The 21,575-nt window shown below is 32.5% G+C and overlaps 1 protein-coding gene across 6 annotated transcripts; it reads right to left on the bottom strand.

The window, feature by feature from the left end:
• Positions 1 to 6,295: 6,295 nt before the first annotated feature.
• LOC114307623 (uncharacterized) lies at positions 6,296 to 21,500 on the bottom strand. Of its 6 annotated transcripts, none has more exons than XR_014335282.1 (4): positions 20,413 to 21,500; positions 18,345 to 19,332; positions 15,226 to 15,421; positions 6,296 to 6,558 (listed from the first exon to the last, which is right to left on the bottom strand). XR_014335282.1 is itself a non-coding variant. In XM_082877873.1 (2 exons), exons 1-2 carry the CDS (start codon positions 21,128 to 21,130, stop codon positions 18,845 to 18,847), a joined length of 1,206 nt encoding a protein of 401 aa, XP_082733999.1. In that variant the 5' UTR covers positions 21,131 to 21,500; the 3' UTR covers positions 17,564 to 18,844. The 6 variants fall into 6 exon arrangements, 1 of the variants encoding a protein (XP_082733999.1); XR_014335281.1 differs by lacking the exon at positions 6,296 to 6,558 and adding an exon at positions 8,035 to 8,355 and having other exon boundaries at positions 20,413 to 21,309; XR_014335280.1 differs by lacking the exon at positions 6,296 to 6,558 and adding an exon at positions 11,871 to 13,138 and having other exon boundaries at positions 20,413 to 21,309.
• Between the last annotated feature and the right edge of the window lie 75 nt (positions 21,501 to 21,575).

Raw genomic sequence — 21,575 nt, 5'->3', positions numbered from 1 at the left:
TGGTTAAACAATTGAAGTACGGACTAATTATTTTAAACTCGACTATTAATTAAGATAGGATACATAATCCAACAGATTCGTAGTTCTAGAATTATTAGTCATAAGAATGTTAATCCAGTCCGCCTAAACAAACATGGCCCGAGAGTATTTCACCTTCTACTGAAACAACCATCAGAGGATCATCACCCTTTCCTACATAATTGACTATTACTGGCAAATCCTCATATAACTTAATTTGATGTGATTTTGACCACGCCAATGTCGATTTGATGTCATTTTCAATGTCCAAAGGATACCAACCACCTGTAAAACATTTCAATGTTGGTCCCACTTCCCCCAACTTCTACATGTATATCTCTAGCATCAAAGAATGACCCTGTTTGGCAAGTTGGGCTTGAGATTTTTTTGAATTAAAATTCACAAAAAAGATAAAAATAAGTTAAAATAGTTAATAAAACAAAATATCACATTAAATTCATAATCATTTCATTTTTTCTCTCATAAACATTATATCAAATTATTAAAAAAATTAACTATCTTCCCAAATATAAATATTTTAACCTATTAAAATAACTAAAAGAGTAATGTTAGGCCATGTTTGATTCACAATACTAATAGTGAGGTATTAATAATCCTATCAAATTAGTGTGGTATTAACTATCCCACCCCTATCCCATTACTAATTATCCTACAAATTTGTTGGATTAATTATCCATTAGATTAATAGTCCTAAACCAAATGTCAAAACAAACATAGGATGGTTGGGCCCACGGATTAATAATCCTAATCCCATACTTTAATCCTTCCAATCAAACATGCCCTTAGAGATCATGAAAAAAATATCATTAAAATGATCATGAAAGATTCTTCACCTTTAGATTACACACACTAATCAAAGAATAAAAATTCTTCATGATACATTTCATGATTTTTTTTTCATAATCTCTAATATTATTCTAACTAAAAATTAAAATACCCTACTAAAATGACTAACTTCCCAAACAAAGCCACTGTATATATCAATTGTCAATATAGCTGACCACAATTCCACTACCACATTCATAAAATTTGCTGATACTCAAAAACAAATATGAAACACAATCTGGGGATCACAATCTAACTACTAGTGATAATAAATGACAAAAGATTACCCTCGATGCAAGCACTTAAAAATTGTAACAATAGATGCAAGCAAAGCATATAACTATAAAATAGTCACACACAGCCGAGGTCGTTAAAATCCATCGTTAAAATCGGAATATTATGTGAGATTGTTGGAAAGTATTCGTTGATCAGATCGTAGAATCGGATAAAAAATTATAAGATTCTATTTTTAATGTAAAATAAAATAAAAAAATTATGAATAATGATAATATATGTTACGTAATATTAAAAAAATCAAAGAAAAACAATACTTTTGATATAATACATTTTTGAAGTCAACATAAATTAGAAAAGAAGCTTGATAAAAGAGTTTATAGTTAATTTTTTTTGTATATATATAGGAAATAAATAATAACAAAAAAAATGTATAGGATCGAGATCGTCATAGAATTAGGATCTTATGCGATTCTACACAATTTTATGAATAGGATCGTAATCACTTTAAGATCGTACTAAATTTAAGATTCTAGTGCAATTTGAATCGTTTGGTCCAACTAAAATCGTAAAATCGTAATATCTTGCATTCCGGATTGAGATTATAATAACCATGCACACAACACATGCAAAACCTAGATAAAAAATAACCATACAATTTTTTACCTTTTCCCTTCAACATTTTAGAGATTGTAATCACAACTGATGAGATTTCACTATTACCAAACCTGTGTAGTGATCTTGGTTGTATTACTCGAAATCAATTCACTTCAAATTTCGATCGGTAGAACACCAAGTGGAGAAAATGATGGGAAAAAATGGCTACTAAAAGTTAAATATTTAAATGATGGTACAATTGTCTTTTTTATGTTATGATTAACAGAGTTATGATTTGCAGTTTAATCCAAAACTATATGAGAGTCCATCACATATATATTTGAAAGTCAGGAAATAAACTACTCAAGAGCAATACCACATTAGGGCAGTACCACAGAGGTCTAGTTCAGGTCAGTGTGAACCCTTAGCGCTTCGGATCTTCCGAAGAATCTGACTTAAATTATCAAACGATAATATATTGAACATTAAGCCTCCATTTTATTATCTTTTGGTTCATTCGTGTGGCGTAGATAGAAGACTCCAAATAGTCAAACACAATGTATGAAAAAGCAGGTTAACAATAAAAATATGCAATGCATATAAATATGTGACTAAATAAGCCTTCACCACATATAACTAAATAAATAAGATCACTGTCATTTTGACATGTTGGTTATGACGGGTTGTATTCACCAAGGATCCTCTAGAATTTTTTTTTTTCTAAAGTTTCTTAAAGTGGTGTATTGTGTGGTTGAGATTTAATGCTAAAAAATTGATGTGACTTATCATTAAATCTCAACCATACAATACACTACATTAGGAAATTTTAGAAAAAAAAAACTCTAGAGGATCCTTGCTCGGTTGTACTGGGCAATGATCTTATATATATATAGTATTTAATGTTTTGCGAAATATGGCGACATGAAAGAATAATTTTAACAGAAATACGATATTCACACAATTATTTCTCCTCAATTCCCTCCGAATATGAAATTTTCTTAAGTCATTTTTTTACCGGTCAGAAACACATTTTGGGGGGATTTGCAAGAGAAAATTGTATAGATGAATTATTAATCTAATTTTAACTCTATTATACTATGAAAGTCTAAATTAAATGAATATATTAATAATTTTCATTAAAATTATTTAAAAATTACATTGCGACATATACAATGCAATAGAATAATCTTTTATCTATAACAAATTGAATAAAAAATATATTGTGACATTTGTATAGTTCAAAAGAAAATTCTTAAACACTATGCTATAGAAAACGCAACTAAAATGAATAGATATGATAACTTTATATAATATTAAATTATAACATTGTAAGTTTTATTAGCTTGTAATTGATTAGCTCATAAAATTAATGTTTAAACAAAAAATTAAATATACGGAAAAAAAAGCTTCAGTATATGGGAATGAAAACTTATTAACAGAATTAAATAATTTTAGTTTAATAGATGGTTAGATTAGGAAAATTGTAAGGTTCTTTAAAATTGGCTATATCTATATAAATAAAAAAACTTAATTTGATAAGTAAGGACTTTCACTTCTCTGTCCAGGACTTCCTGACCAATTTGAGGCAAATCAGATGATGTTTGAGGAGTAAATCTATAATGGGCGACTAATATAGATCTCTCTGTTCTACAGGTTTTCTTGTAGGAGTTCATTTGTTGGTGTCTTACCAACTTCGGTGGTGCTAGTAAATGAATGGACATGTTTGTCGGTGTCAATCTAGTTGAGAGCAGATTGTCTTGTTATGATACTCTTTGCATCCCTTTTTTTTAGGGTAAATTACATTTACCTCCCCTGAGGTTTCTGACAAATACAGGGACCTCCCCTGTGGTTTGAATAATTACAGTAACCTCCCCTACTTTACCTGACAATATCAAGATTCCCCCCTACTGTCAAAAATCACTAAACGGTGTCACTTTTTCCTTCAGAAATTACTTTATTGCCCTTCCCTTTAAAAATATTAAAAAATGTTTTTGGATTGGAGGATAAGTTTAGAGTGTTTGGAATAGTATTTTTAGATTTATTTTTTAAAAATATTAAAAAAAAAATTAAAAAAAAATTATTTTTTATTTTAAATATATAATTTTTATTTAAATATTTTATTTTATTTTGTAAATATTTTAATTTTTTAATTTTAATATTTTAAACTCAAAACACAATTTCACACTCAAATCGTAACCAAACACATAACTCAAAACTCAATTCAAAAATTATTTTCAAACCTCATAACCAAACACATAACTCAACCCTCCACACTACTTTCAAAACTCTACATTCAAATCGTAACCAAACGCATAACAAAAAAATAAAATACTTAAAAATATATTTATAAAATAAAATAAAATATTTAAAATAAAAAATATATATTTAAAATAAAAATAAAAATTTTAAAATTTTTTAATATTTAAAAAATATATTTAAAATATTAAAAAAAATACAACACATAGATGTATGAAATATAATGCACATTAAAATAAATAAATAAATATTTAAAATATGAATATGTATCCTAAAAAAATTAATTCAAAAAATTTCAAAATTATAACCAAACAAATTTTTTTTTTCAAAACTCATAACTCAAAATACGACTCCACACTCAAATCATGATTCTAAAAATAATCTTAAAAAATAAAATAAACTTTTTTTGAAATTTTTTTTCTTTTAAAATAGAGTTTTTGAAAAAGTTTGGTTTTGAGTTTTGGAAAGAGTTTTGAGTTTTGAAAAAAGTTTTGAATTGAGTTTTAAGTTTGTGTTTGGTTATGAGTTTTGAAAATAATTTTTGAATTGAGTTTTGAGTAATAAAAACATGTTCCGAATTTTTGTTTTTTTAGAAACATGTTTGGTTCTCTTTTAGAATCACAATTCCAATTACAAATTTTCAAAAAAAAATTCAAAACTCATAGTGTTGACCAAATACACAATTCTAATTAGAAATTTTCAAAAATCTTTTCAAAGCTCATAGAATCACAATTCAATTAGAAATAATTTCTTGAATTTACTTTTTTAGGGTAAATATTTTATATTTTAAATATTTATTTATTTATTTTAATGTGCATTATATTTCATACATCTATGTGTTGCATTTTTTTTGATATTTTAAATATATTTTTTAAATATTAAAAATTTTAAATTTTTTATTTTATTTTAAATATATAGTTTTATTTTAAATATTTTATTTTTTGTTATGCGTTTGATTACAATTTGAATGTAGAGTTTTAAAAATGGTGTGGAGTGTCGAGTTATGTGTTTGGTTATGAGGTTTGAAAATAATTTTTGAATTGAGTTTTGAGTTATGTGTTTGGTTACGACTTGAGTGTAAAATTGTGTTTTGAGTTTAAAATATTAAAATTAAAATATTAAAATATTTACAAAATGAAATAAAATATTTAAATAAAAATTATATATTTAAAATAAAAAATAATTTTTTTTAAAATGTTTTTTTAATATTTTAGAAAAATAAATCCAAAAATACTGTTCCAAACACTCCAAACCTATCCTCCAATCCAAAAACATTTTTTAATATTTTCAAGAAAAGGGCAATAAGGTAATTTCCAAAGGAAAAAGTAATACCGTTTAGTGATTTTTGACAGCAGGGGGGAATCTTGATATTGTCAGGTAAAGTAGGGGAGGTTACTGTAATTATTCAAACCACAGGGGAGGTCCCTGTATTTGTCAGAAACCTCAGGTGAGGTAAATGTAATTTACCCTTTTTTTTATTGATGATTGTCAATGTATTACTGCTGGATTATTTTTGGTTGTTTCAAAAAAAAAAAAAAAAAAAGAATTGGCCAACTTTAATACACTAACGTGCCATTTTAAAAGTTTAACCAATGGAGATGTTTTGTTATATTATTTAATGGTGAGTGTAATAATTTTTTTAATTTAAAATAATTATAATTTTGTATTTTTATTTCATAACCATTAAATATGTAATGAAGATCTTCCATTACATATATTGAATGGTAAGGATCAAAGTCTAACAAGATATGCAATGTCAAGTAGGGAGAGGGAGAAAGCGCTCAAAATTACTTTTAATACTATATATATATGATTATCATAATTTTTGGAAATAGATTGCCTCTAGTCTATAATGAGAGCTTTGTTTAAGCTTGTGGAGTCTACAGTGTGTTCCGTTTTGATAATTTGAACTGTTCATTATGTCTAGAACTTCATATATATTATCTACACAAAAATTAGGTCAATCCAATACTTGTAGCCTATACAATTTATCGTAGTTGTCACCACAAAAACGAACGATAATTGTGTTTTTAAAAATAGTCCATTCATTTTTTTTTTTTTTGGTGACAAATGTGATAAATTGAATATGTTACAATTATTAGATTGACTTAATTTTTGTGTGAATGACATACATGAAGTTCTCAACAAAATAAATAATTTATATCATCAAAACAAAACCAATAGTGAGTCTCACCGGCTCAAACAGTGCCCTAAACTAGAGGCTATGCACCTCCTAATTGTTTGTATTTCATTCCTAAACTATTAATCTTATCTATTTAATTTTTATAAGTTTCTAATTTTAGTTCATATAATCTAATTAGAGACCATTGTACCAATTAGTAATTGTAAAAACATAATTTAATAAGGAAAAGTTCCAAAATTTGAATAACTTAATCATATATTTAGAGACATTGACGTGAGTTAGGGTAATATTTTAGTATTCTTCGAGCTCACTGTAGTATCTTTGAGGTGGGTAGCATTACATGGCCAATCACAAAATCAACAAGCTCTGATCAACCATAAGTGGATCATTCATTCTTCTGGTGTTCATCAACTTCATGGAACAGTCCAACCAATATGATGAGGATCTTTCGTATGATGTGCTGCCTATCATCCACACACAAAAAACAATTAATATTAATGTTAACATTAATGAGACCAGTCACCCTCTCACACATGCATCGCTCTAGACCAGTGTTGTGTTGTGGTGATAATAATGTATAATCTATGGTTCGTCTCATTTTAATATATATATATATATATATATATCATGTGTTGCATTCTATGATGTTTTTCATATATTATACACATTCTTCTTATGTTTTTATGATTTTCGTAACCTTTCATTATGAGTTATTATAAAGTCTTAGTTATAACTTATTTTATAATATTATTTTTGTTATCATTCAAAAAAAATTTTATTATACTTTATGTAGTTGTTAGTAAAAATATGGTGTAGAGCAAATATTTTATTGTGCAAACAGTAGTATTTGGTTATGATTTATTTTTTAATTATGATTAAAAAATATAATTAAGACAAACAAAATCTTCATAAATATGAATAGACTTTTTTAATAGTTCAATTTTTCACAAGAAAAATTATTACTTTTATCCCTGAAGAAAATATCTTTCTTTGATAAAAATTTTCTTTATAGTTGGAATTAATTGGTCGTACTTATCCAATAATCGAATATGAATAACGCGCTATTCACTCGGTTTTGGGGTCATAATCATGAAAAAATTATGTAGGAGAGATGGCCGAGTGGTCATAAATTATCTAGGAGAGATGGCGGAGTGGTCATAATTTGTATATGTATACCTTTTAAGTGTGTATAGCTAACATGATGTCTTTTTATATAAAATATAAATATATTATAAGGATAAGATCAAGATTAATTAATTGTATAATGTATACTATATGAAATTGTATGATATAGAAAGGAAAGGGAACAATACAAAGCAAAGCGCTTTAAGCTTTGAACTGACAATCTCACATCATATAAAATAGTATTACCTAGCTATTAAAATAAAACCAAATACGATGATACGGTATCCATTTTGTATATGGTACAATTCTTACAAGACTGGGTCTAATTATCAGGACTGTATGAGGTTAAAAAAGCAGACACACTCCCTCCATTCTTCTTCTACTCTATCTAAATCGTGTTCTCTCTCTATCTCTCTCTCCGTGTGAACTTTGCCATTGAACCTATATTCATTCCTCTCTTAAACCATGCCTCAATCAAGCAACTTGTTTAAAACATTCTTCAAACCCACAAAATCCAAGAAAGGTAAATGATTTTTGTTATTTTATTTTATCGGATTTATATCTGAGTCGCCAAATATGTTATTTTCATCTTCTTGTGCTCAACTCGTGGCTGCGTTGTAATTGAAGATGCAGAGGAGATCCTGGCAGAACAAGGACCCAAGCAATTCAGTTTCAAAACCCTTTCTTCTGCGACAGAAGGTTTCCATGCCAAAAACAAGCTTGGCAAAGGTGGCTTTGCTCAAGTGTACAAGGTTAATCGTCTTATGATCCAAACACAATCTTAGTGTACTGAAGTAGACCAAAAAAAGAAAATATTTTTTGATCAGGAAAAATAAACTTTATTGATAAACGAAGAATGAACAACGTACATCAACAAAGTGGAAGGATGTACAAGCTTCAACACAAAGAAAACATATTGTTTTGTTGTAAAAAAATGAGTAAAATAATTTCAAATTATGAGAAGTTTTATATGTTTTAATCCTCCTCTAAAATTTGAATCTTGGATCCATCCTTGACTGAAAATGTTTTGTAGGGAAAGTTGAATGATGGGAGAGAGATCGCAGTGAAGAGACCTTTGCTGATCTCAGACAAGGGAACGGAACTTGTCCTGAACGAGATGAAACTGCTGCTGGGGTCTGCACACCACCGAAATATTGTCAAGTTTCTGGGTTTTTGTTCACACCGTGAAGAGATGCTGCTTGTATTTGAGTTTGCAAGTAATGGCAGCCTTGATTCCCTTCTTTTTAGTAAGTACTAATATCACCTACTGTATTTTTAATTGCAAGTTGAGTTATAACATGTAAGGTCTTCGAAAATCAAAAAGATTCATTCTAAATTTATTATTTTAAAATTACACATGCCTTACTGTCACACAAATTCTCAATGTTATTTTCCCAACTATAAGACTAGGCAAGTTTTACTTTAAATTCAATTTTATGAAATTTTTCTTCTGTAATTGAGAAATTATTCAAATTCCTACATTAACTTTCATATAACTTTTTGAGAAGTTTTTCATCTGTATTTTTTTTTTTTTTTTATTAAATAACCTATATGATTGATTAATATGTTAGACCACCATTATTATCTTGCGAAGATTGCGATAAAAGACTCTCACATAGACTTGCAATTTTAAATAATCTGAAGTTATTAAAATAACAAATAAATAAATATTTGTTGTAATTTAAAATGATAAGGGTAAGTAGACGTGGGATCAAAACATGAGGAACAATAACAATCATTCATTTGATCTAAGAATAAAAATTACACATAAAGTCAATACACTTTCTGGGAAGGATATACTCATAGATTCACACATCTGTCCTTTCCTAATTTGCAGTGAACACAAAATTATTATAAATTAATGGGTGAATTACACTAGTAGTCCCTATAGTTTGAGACTTGTGTTACTTTGGTCCCCGACTTTTCACGAGTTCCAAACTATATGGACTATTTGTGTAATTTGTCCTAAATTAATTGTATCTTACTACAATTTTTTTATTAAGTCACCATTTTCAACGCAGTAACTAATCTCAAACTTTTGTACTATTTTTGATGGTCTAGATTCAAAGACTGGTAGAGCAAACGCGCTTGACTGGAAGCGAACATATGCCACAATCATAGGTGTTGCCCGGGGCTTGCTTTACATTCATGAACGATCACACAGTGTAATTATCCACTGTGACATCAAACCCGCCAACATCATAATAGATGAAAATTGGGTCCCCAAAATTGCTGATTTTGGCACGGCCAGGCTCTTCCCTCAAGATCAAACGCATGTTAATATTAGTGAAGCTGCCGGTACCGTGTATGTGTTAAGCATATAATTTTTCTTATTTTTCCTATTAGTTATTTGATTTAGGATATAATTTAAATTCTATTTATGTTGTCACTAAATCCTACTCTTTTTTCAAAGAAAAAAAAAATTAAATCCATCCGATCAGTGTTTTGTTGAGTTTTCAAAAACCTTTTTCTGTTCTTTTTTTTTTTTTTTTTTTTTTTGACCAAACCAAACATTTTAAAACTTGATTTGTTGTATATATATATGCTTGTACATGGAATCAGTGGGTATGCGGCTCCCGAGTACCAGAATTATGGACACATCTCTCCGAAGGCGGACATATACAGCTTTGGGGTAGTGGTTTTGGAGCTGACAAGCGGTCAGAAGTATTGGCTTTCCCATGCCCAGTCTTCCAATGCTCAAGGTCTACGGGATAGTGTAAGCACACCTTATCCACATTTTTAATTTGAACTTTGATTTGCAATTAGCCATTATCATACAAGGGAGGTGTCTCTGATTAAGCTTGTTGCTGAATTGTGACATGATTATTCGTTGTTGACGAAGGCAAATGAGCTCTACAAGGAAGGAAAGGTGTCACAGTTTATGGACCGGAAATTGATACCATCGGCTGTCCTTGATCAAGTACAATTGTGTGTACAGATTGGGGTGATGTGCACACAATTTGATCCAGAACTACGACCCACCATGGGTCGCGTGTACTCAATGTTGTCAGAGAACTATAGCAGCAGCAGCAGCACCCTAGTTGAAGAACCGATGAGAGATGGATCATCATCATCATCATCCACAGCTGGAATTTCGGGTGAGTCCAATTCCCATAAGAATTTCTACTTCCAAGGGCCCTTTATGTTCAATGATTTTCCTATAAGAATTTCTTTCCAGTTGACAAAATCAGGACTTCCTAGTTTTATCTAGTCCAACTGGTTGTTCTGCACGAGTGTTTGTTGAATCCATTGCCATTGCATAGCAAAATTTTCACCTTTTGAACCTCAAATCAAAATATTTCTAAGCTATCTTATATTAAATCAAAACATTCGTATATAATTTATTATTCTCCTATAATGCACCCTACCACAAAATATATAATTTTACTACAAAATTTCTAATATCAATCACAAAATGTGTAATCTCACCACAAATTGACTTAACAAAATGTTCAAAATTTTGTTATTGATGTCGCAAAAATTTGTGGCTTAGTTACAATATTTTGTGTGACATCAATTTCTGGCGAGATTATGCAATTTAGAGTTGATGTTACGAAATTTTGTGATAAAGTTACACATTTAGTGATAGGATGCATATGGTATGCACACCTATAGAAGAGTACACCATAGCATTTTTCAAAAAAAAATTATTATTTCTCATGTGGTGTTTTGGTATGACTCATTATTCTTTTTTAGCTATAACTGAAAAAGATTTATTGATGACATTTGTGATAATAAAATGAAAAAATCATAACTTTTATATGTGTATTCTAACCTAACCCTATATATATATATATATACGCACACACATAGACCTACAAAATAAATAACTACTTTGATAGGTTTCACAAGCCCAACTGGAGTAGAGAAAAGAAGCTATTTCCATACATATAGGGGGTGTAATTTTGGCCCGGCGTGACTTTCAGGCGTAGCAAGCTAGGTTAGGCCACTCCCGCAAAATCTCAACCTAGGCCCAAGCCCTAGGAAAATTTGCCCCTGGGCCTGGCCCGATAGTTTTTTTTTTTCATTTTTTTCACCAAAATAGCTTTAAAATAAGGTTGGACCTCAGTTGGGTCGAGCAGGCTAAGCCTCAGGTGGGCTTCAGAGTGGGCCCAGAGTGAACTGAGCCAAAAAAATACATAGCCCAAGCCCAGGGGTTCAGGCTAGGCTCGAGCCTAGTCGAGCCACGGCAAGCTTCAGGTGAGCAGGCCATTTTTACACCCCTACACACATTATACACTAGCAGTTGACACACGATACATGTGTAATTTGAATAAATGATAAAAATAAATAAATTAATTAATTAAATTAAATTAAATAGTGTAATAATACGTATATCACTTTAAGTGTTATGAGCTTTCTTCTTTACACTCAAGGTCAAGGTTTCAAGTCTTATGCATATTATTTTATTTATTTTTTTCAAATATAAAAGGACACGTGACATAAGGAGAATGCCTAAAGTATAGATAATGAATAATTCTATATATACTAACACTCTTACTAAAAATACAAGAGGCCAAATGCGATTGGTTGTCGAAAAAACAATGACATTTAAAAATTCAAAGATATTTGGACATGAATGTTTTTAGTAAGATTGTTAATAAATTTTAAGTAGATATAGCATTGCTCATAGATAAATCCTAAAGTCCTGTTTGCATCAGCAACTACAAACATGATTTGTATTCTTTTTTTGCAGGTCAAAAAGAGCTCGGTAATAATGGATCATCATCTGGGACAGACATTCACTTGGAGAACGAAGGCCTACCCATACGCAGACGACTAACCCGTTCTCGACAAATCCAGCCAGAGGATGTGCAATCTTACATACCCTCCATTTCAGGCTCCTCATGTAGTAGTATAGGTAGTATAGATAATTCCTATAAGTCCCATTTGCATCATCAACTACAAACATGATTTGTATTATTTTTTTGCAGGCCCAACTGAGCTCGCTAACAATGGATCATCATCTGGGGTAGACATTCACTTGGAGAACGAGGACCTATCCAAACACCGACGACTAACCCGTTCTCGACGAATCCAGCCAGAGGACGTGCAATCTTACATACCCTCCATTCCAAGCTCCTCATGTAATAGTAGTGGCAATGGTACTCAGATTGAGCCTGACGAAGGTCCTGTACAAGCAACCATACAAGAAGTAGCAACAGCACCAGAAAAAGATGAAGGCGGCATACCCATTCCAATGATTACCAAGGAGGATCCAATTGAGACTATGGGGAAGCTCTGTTCCATAAAGACTTCAGCCAGACAATCAAGGGAGAAGACTCCTCTCCCACCACCTCATATGACCAAGCAAACAAAGGAAGCAATGAAGAAGGTGGCCAAACAGCAGCAGACGGTGGAGGAGGAGGTTGATGAAAAACGCCCCACCACCTTCAATGATACTGAAGAGCGGCCAGTAAATTCGACTCCAGAAGACAGGGTGGTTGTGGATAGGCCTTTGCCCCTTGTCCTTTCTTTTCATCATACTATTAATTCTGATATTTGTGTATCTTTTCTATGAACAGATAATGCCAGAAATTAAGATGGACAAAGAAAGGCTGGCTACTAATGATAAGGAGGACTTCTGGCAGGCTATTACCAAGCCGAAAAGCTTGGAAACTAGTTTCAAGAAGAGCTTGAATGATGAAGGAAACAAATCCTCCTGGTGTGAGGAAAGCTTTTTTGAGGAAGGTGAGGAGGGGAAATACAAGGATCAACTGACCAACCCACAATATGCCATCTTCACGAACAATGGGGAACGAATTTTGAGGAAGGTTGGGGTGGCAGAGGACTCTCTTCTCTTCTCCGAAGTCCCACTCCCTGGCCTTGTTGAGCAGCAGCTGCCCACTACTGAAGAAGCTGTTGACGATGGTGACCATGGTGGAGGAAGTGTTGCAGACTCCAATGGATAGCAAGAGGCTATTAAGAAGAAAACTTTAATAATAATGGTGCATGTTCTGAGACTAAGACACATTTTTCTTTTCGAATAATACTCCCAATTTATCCACAATGATATGGCATGTTACATGTCAACTTTTGATTTATCACAAACTCAACCATTGCCATGTCATTGTGGATAAATTGTGAATTCTATATTGTAACACATTTCTTGTGTACTGAATCTTATTAGAGGTTTTAACAATAGCTAGCTTAATACTTAAAAGCTAAGTTCCATGTAAGGTCTAACTTTTGGTTTTTAGACCCTTTATATATATATATAATCAGCCTTAAAGCTAAGTTCCCAAACGAAACCTTAATGTCAAATATATGCAATTCAAAAATTCACATCCATCCAAAAACACCCTACAAGCACCTAGATATAAAGGTTCATCGATCAATCTGGGTTAGTTTGGATGCTAAGATTCTCCAAATGGAGGTTTTAATTAATATTAAGAAAAGTCCTTTTTTCAAATTTGAGAACTGCTACAGTTCCGTAACAAACATGTTATAACTTTTCTCACCAAACTAGTTCATACTATTTTAGTAAGGAAATTACTAATTAAATTTGTATAATCTAGATAATCTATCATTAACATAATTAATCTATTCAATCTTTCCTGTGACATAGTCGGAAAGTAAGATTTGATCAATTCAAGTTTGAAAATAAAACTTTTCAGAAAACAATTATAATTAATATAATCAACAATATTCTATAAATAATTCATACATCTGTAAAACAGCAGTCTATTACTTTCAAACATTTACAATTGGGTTTTTGGGCCCTTAAGTTCAAAGTTTAAACTTGGATAAATTGGATTGGACCCTCATTTTTTATCAAGTCTTAACAAAAATATTTTTATTTTTGAGCCTAGTATAAATGTTGGACTTATCTAAAAAGCCAGACATCTATTCTCAATATGTTTTTTGAAATATTAACTTACCTAGAGAGGGTGAATAAGCCAATTAATAAAAATTCTTATTAATTACTCAATTTTTAGCCTTTAAACGATTAAACACATATAAGGAATCACATAAAAACACCAAGATTTTATGCGCGAAATCCAAAAGGGTAAAAATCAGAGTCTCAACACCCAACAAAAATCTACTAAGAAAATTCAATAATACAGGACTTAGACAAAAGGACTTACAACTATTCACCTAGGTTTCCCTAGGAGTATAAAAATGGCCCGCCAGCCTGAAGCCTACCTGAGGCCCAACCCGATGAGCCTGGTCTAGACCCACTCCGATGCCCAACATCACTTGCAAGCAACTTTGGTGAAATATTTTTTAAAAAAAAGTTAGTCCTGAGGCCCAAAACCCGATTACCCATGGGTCTGGGCCTATATTTTTTGGAATTAGGCCACCCTGGCCGGGTCCAATTTTTTGCGAGAGCCAAGCGGGCCTAGGACGGGCCAGGCCAAGCCATTCTTACACCACTATGTTTACCTAACTCCGCTGACAAATGCATCGGTTTATCCAAAATTATCAAGCATAACTGCAAATAAATTTGGTGTTGAGAGGGAAAGAAAAAGAGCAATCGCTAATATTAGAGTCTTTCTTTCTTTAAAGTATTGACAACTTTTCCTGGAGTGATTCTAATTCTAACCATGTATATCAACCATCAAATGTTGGATTTTATTTGCATTGCTACACCAAAACTGCATAATGTTTTTACATACTCGAGAACATACAACCAGCACCCAAATGCAAAAATCAAAGCAATATTTTACTTTCATGTTTCTAAATATCATGCCACATATGTGATTACAGACAGACCTAGAACTGACGGGGAAAGTACCAAATGATTCAAACATAAACTGCTGTTGTATAACATTTTTGATAATATTGATATGATTTTATTCGATGTGTGTGTAATGAAATTTAAGAAATTATAATGAATAAATAATAAATACTCTCTGGTCATAACACACTGCCTTTTTACGAACTTCATACAAAAAATTGAACCGGTGCCATCCAGAAGACCTATTTGTCAAGTGGTATCCCTGCGTTGGTACTGTGTAGAAGGGATTTACAACACTAATGAGAGAAAACTAGAAACTGCATACCTCTTATCCACTTGTTGCAGCAATTCTAGGATCCCAAGAATACGATCCAGTGAACTGCATACTTCAGAGGACTTCGATGATGATGTCTTTTGTTAGGGAGGATTCCACATTCCTGCTAAAATGAATGCAGCAGATCTATGGATGACACGAATGTCTGAAGACAACCAATACGTTGAGCCCACCCAGATGACTAACCCTAAAGGAGTAACAAATACAAGGTAATTAAGCCCAACTTTTTAATCTAAAATAATAATTTCCAAGCAGATAGAAAATATTCAAGCATTCAAATACTTTTTGAGACTTGCAAATTATGAGGAAAAAGAAATCAAATGGAATTTTACTTTTTCTTTGTTTGGCTGCATTGGAAAATTGTGCAGGACAATATTTTGAGGGCATTTTCTTGTTTTAAAGTAACCCAGTTATCATTATAAAACAGTAAGGAAAATGGGGAAACATGACTAACCACCAAATGAGGACATAGGAAACCCGCAATCAAATCAAAATCACATTTCTAATAAATGGATTCTTTATGTTTTTACTTTTTCCCTCTTCATTTCCTTTCCCTTTCTTTTTCGTTTTACCTCAATGTTCCGGGGAACCAAAAAGAGCCTATATGTATCTATGAAACAACAAAATCCATACTTTATGAGTGTTTGTGAACTCCTAAAGGTACACTTTTTTTTTTGGATCAGCTTGTGAACTCCTAAAGGTACACTTTGACAGCACCTTTTCTTTGACATTACCTAATAACCAAGGTTTTAAGTAAAGGTGGCAGCTACCATAACGTAACGATAGCGTTGATGCGGCTGCGGAAAGTAACGGCCGTAGCATAATAGTTGTGGCGGTCGACCGGAGCCATAAATTTTTTGATTCTTCGCACAACTTCAGGAAAACATACTAACAAACATGTTTTTATTTCAAAATCACATTTAGTGAGGTTTATAATAATTTTCCGTGTGTTTTGTTTAGTTTCTAAATATGATCCAATATGTGTACTAATTTTTATGTTAGGTTTAAGTCACTATAGGGATTTTTCCAATTGTTGGATGTATTTAATTTTCTTTACTTTATTAATTATACTTGTAGATAACTTCCCACTTGTTAAGAAGAAAAAAACGAAACATGTTTAATATTAAAAATGAAAATCTCATAAACATAAGTTCATACATAATACAAAATATCAACATACTAATGTAAAAATACTTAACATGATATACAAATTTTGTTCAATAAATTTGACCCAAGAGCAAATATAGATATAATATATTAATATTCAAAGAATCAAATGAGAAATTAATGAAAGTTTGGAGAGAGAGAGAGAGAGAGAGAAGTAAGCGCATTTAACTTTGATAGCAACTTAAAAGAGAAGTAAGCTCATTTAACTTTGATAGCAACTCAAGTCTTGTAAAACTTGAATATTGGACATTCAAAACATGTAGCAAGATTTTTGCATAAGTTCTATATCCTTTTTGCGCAATTTTAACAACTAGACAAAAATGGCCTTATATACAAAATCTATTTAAAAAAAAAAAAATAGAAGCATATGATCGTAATGGCGGCAAAGGTCAAATGAATAAATTTGGTCAAAGAGCAAATATAGATATAAGTTAATATTCAAAGAATCAAATAAGATTAATGAAAGCTTTTCAACAAAAAGGTAATGAAGTATGGAGAGAGAGAGAGAGAGAGAGAGAGAGAGAGAAGTAAGCTCATTTAACTTCAATATCAACTCAAGTCTTGTAGAACTTGAAGATTGGACATTCAAAACTTGTAGATCTAAGATTTTCACATAAGTTCTATATTCTTTTTGTGCGATTTTAACAACTACAAAAAAGAGAAATGAGAAAAATGGCCCTCTATACAAAATCTATAAAAAAAATAAAATAAAAATAGAAGCGTAATGATTGTAAGAAATTGTAACGGCACCGTAATGGCCATTACGACCTTCACGCAGCAGTGGCGGCCATTACGGATGTGAATTTTGTCACACCACCATAGCAGCCGTAACAGATGGCAATAACAGTCATGGAAGCTTTTTAAAATTATGCTAATAACAAAAATTCTGGTAGCCAACAACAGTTAATCAGGGAACATAAAGAGTGCCAAAAGAACCTTTAGGAACAAAAATTGAAGGGAAGAACTAGTTGGTGAAGATATAAAGAGAGCCTTCATGCGCAAAGAGGAGGTATCTAGCATTGACTCGCTAGCCGTTATACTTGGTTGTAGAGTATTACTAAGTAATCCAATCAACATTACTTTATCGAGTTTTCCTACACATTTTATGTCCTCATATGCTATTACTATCACTGTTGCTAAGATAGTGTTTGGTTCACTAGAATGAAGTCGAACAGAATAATCATTCCATCAAAATATCCATTCACATATTTGGTTGACTAAAAAACATAATGAAATATGCATTGCAACTGAAATCGTCAATCACCATTGTAAGAAAATGATCATTCCATAGGGGATCCGTTTCATTCCATCTCTTTCCAATGAACCAAATAGGGTGAGAGATTAGAAAAGCAATGGAGCAATTTTTTGTAGGGTAGAATGGAGGAGGAATTCAAGTAACCATTTGGTAGACTAGGACTCAATTTGTACTCCTATCATAGGATAGGGACTTGGTATCAAGAAGTTAGAAATGCCTAATCAAGCTTTATTGGGGAAGCGGAGGAAAAGTTTTGTGGGTGAGAGCGATATATGATGAAGAATGGTAGTAGCTCTGAAGTATGGGTGTGATTTAGGGGATTGGAACTCTCTAGAAGTATCTATTTCTTATGGCATATTTGGAAAGGTGTTAGAAAGGAGTGGGAATAAGTTTGTAGGGAATATTGGTATGGTGGTGGGAGCAGGGAGGAGGGTGAAGTTTTGGTCTTCAAAAGAGTAAGCATTGTAACTTTGTGCACTTAGGTTGTGTTTGGACAATGGATTTGGATAGGTCTTTGGAAAGGAAAAGGTGAAGGAAATTTGCATGAAATATAACATAAATTGTTTCTCCATTTCCTCACCTTTTTCTTTCTCTTTCCAAATCCTTACCCAAATGCATAATCTAAACACAGCCTTACTGTGTTTGCTATCGATGAAGATAATAATGAAAGAGAAATCTAACATCAAACATTAGAGGATGGCAGGGGCAAAGAAGCTTCACACAAGGCCTTTCTAGGGTCCGTTAGCTGTCAAATCTCTCGAAGTTGTTATGCTATATCTTCTACAAGTTGCAGTTGAAAATTTTCCCTTTCCCGATAGTCCACAGAGAAGTTGAGCTTCTGTCCTCATTAACTGAACTTTGCTTAACCTCTCTCCGATTCACTCAACTTCCATGTCAATTTTCAATCTTTCATTGTCAATTGCTGACATCAAATTTTTCTGCAGATCAGAAACTATAGATTTCTCTACATCTCCTTGCTTGAAAATTAGCTTCTTCATCCCATCCGGAAATTCATAATTCCTCTCCAAGAGCAAGGGTGTACAGTTTTGCTTATCAATAGACAATACCTCATTAACTGAACTTTTATCCTGTACAATTTCCTTCTTGTCAATGGATTCACTAAGCCGTTGGAGCATCAGCCTGTTCTCTCTGTGTGTTCACCATATACTGAATGTCATCTTGTAACTATTAATTTCCAATATGAATCATCCACCTATAAGCTTCAACTTCCCTTTCCAAGAAATGCTTCTCTTTCTGTCTCCTCACAAGAGTTTCTTTAAGGATGTTCATTTCTTCAGCATCATAAGCAGATTTTTCTTCTATTATCCTCTGGTATTGCCAAGCCTCCATTTCTATGGATGCCTTCTCGTCTTGTAGACGCAGTATCATAGCCATGACCTCAACTGCAGCTGTAGCAGCAGCACTTCTCTCCTTCTCAAGCTCAAGGTAAAGAGCAGCATGAGCAGCATGCTCTTCTTCAAGTGCCTGTTCCAAGATTCTGATTGCATTTTTCTCATTACCCTCATAACCCAGTTCCTTCTGCACATTACTCTTTGCCTCTTCATAGAATGATTCACTTCTCTCAGTGAGTTTCTTTTCATGAAGAGTTTCATCCAACTGAAAGCCATGTGAAGCTCTACCCCCAAAATTCTTAACAACTGGAGCGTCCTCATCATCTAAATCACATACCACACACAATAGCATTGTCATGCATCGTATTAGTAATAACCTAAGCATGGATCTATGAATGCTTCCATTTATGTTGTGTAAGATTCCATGTAAAATCCGATACACCAAGCAAGAAGTCATGGCAACACATGCCAAGACATTGTTTAGAAATGGGTGCAAAGCTCATGCCCTGAGGGCACAAGGAATAATTCTTGAGGTTTAAAAATTCAAGCTTACAGATTAAAGTGCTAATTGAAAAAGAGACATAAAAATTGTACTTGCCATATATGTATTGGTGGTATGGCAGTCCATTTGTTTAAAACCAGAACAACCTCTTCATTTCTTTTTTCTTTTGTCTCTTTCTTTTTCATTTTTTTAAATGCATTTTGATCACCTGAATGGCTCCTAAGGGGTGAGTTTAACCAATATAAAAAATTAAAATAATTCCCTTACAAGCCATCTTACACACACACACTCACATAGATGAATAATTTTGATCATCTGAAGGGCTCTGTACTTTTCTAGTTTTTCTGTTCTTTGCTTTAAGGATTTTAAAATATAACTCCTTTAAAAGCTTTTAATATGTGTATATGGGACCTCCAAGTCTGTCCTTGAAAACCCCAGGAAAATTTACAAATCCTTTTTTTAAAACCAACCAAAGAATTTCAAAACCAGGGAATTTCACATCCCTTTATGGTTTAAAATCCCTTCTCATTCCTCTGCCAAGAATGGCCAAGATTTTTTAAAAAATCTACATAATTTCGCTCTTCACTCAGGTGCAGGATATATGCATTGACAGTGGAAATTGTGACTTTACATACATGGCATATACAGGGAACAATTTTTGTAAGTTAGTGCACATACAACACTAAGCTTCTTCAATCTCTTTATTCAGCTGTAAGATTACAGCACAACTTCCGTTGATTTTAAAAATGTGAAAATGCATACACAGATACATGAGTCCACAAAATGAAACACTAATGCCTCTCTTCTTTTTTTTTTCTTTTTCTTTTCAGTTAAGGTACAAAGTTTTGGATGAAATAAAGAAAATGGATAGAATACAAACCGAGATCAAAATCAACACTCACAATTACAGTGATTAGCATCAGCTCCAGAATTGACAGGCAGTGAACTGCATTCAATCTCATTATTCCCTTTACGATTGATGCTAGAACGTGACCAATCATCTGCATATGAAGGATCAAACGACACAGGCGAAACTTTTGCATAATCAGCAAGACCTTTCAGATGTCGCCTAAGACCATTCCTTGGCCTCTGATTTACAATCCCCTTACCCTTGAGATTAAACCTTCCCTTCTTGACATGAACTGATGAATTCACTACATCAAACACCCTAACCGATTCATTCCTCAAAATCAAGTCCCTCTCAACCACATTTTGCAACTTCCTAGCACCCGATATTGAGCTACAAGACGCTTCGCCTTCCATTTCAACAAACCCATCAACACAATTGTTTTGATCTCTAATTAACTTCAAATTCATTTGGCAATCTCGGTTTTTTCCACAAATTGTATCAAAGGGAAACTTTGTGTTCACAGACAGTTGAACAGAAGAGACTGTCTCAATTGGGCAATCAATTAACAGCCTCTTCAAGCAGTAATTGCTATTGGAGGTACCAAATAGGCCATTACAAGGACATGGTAAGAAAAGACCCAAAAAACCCAGAAATTTGGAGGCGAAAAATGCAAGAGTGGATGCACAGAGTAAGAGATAAGCAATAGCAAGATCAAGAAAAGCACCCACTAACCCACTAAATGTCCATGAATGAACGGCCTGGCATGCCATTTGGGTTCTGCAAAATCACTTTTTATTTCTTAATTTAAGATTCAAAACGAGCACACTACAATCATATACCCTTGCTTGTTTCCAGAGAAAACTAAGGGGAAAAATATAAAAAATCAATACACAACTGGTTGGCCAATAAGGAAGATAATAAAAGATGAGAGAGAGAGAGAGAGAGAGAGAGAGTTACCAAGAAGAAAGAAAAGAACAGGGAATGAGATTCACAGTGAGAAGCTTCCTTTTCTTGTTGTTGATTGGTTGTTTGTTTGTTTGTTTGTTTTGATTTTTCAAAACCCTAACGTTCAATGGTAGTAGTGAGTATGGAAATAGGTCCAAGAAACATTACAAGAGAGAAAAGCAGAGGTATGGACAAGGGTTATTGTTGTTGGTTTGCTCACATGGAAGTGCGTGCGCTTTTGTTTTGTATTTTCCACGTAGATACCTGTCC

This window comes from Camellia sinensis, chromosome 7, assembly GCF_055761805.1.
Source record: "Camellia sinensis isolate YWXY chromosome 7, ASM5576180v1, whole genome shotgun sequence".
NCBI lineage: Eukaryota > Viridiplantae > Streptophyta > Magnoliopsida > Ericales > Theaceae > Camellia > Camellia sinensis.
The sequence above is the reverse complement of the archived record's forward strand: the minus strand, read 5'-3'. Positions and strand labels throughout refer to the sequence as shown.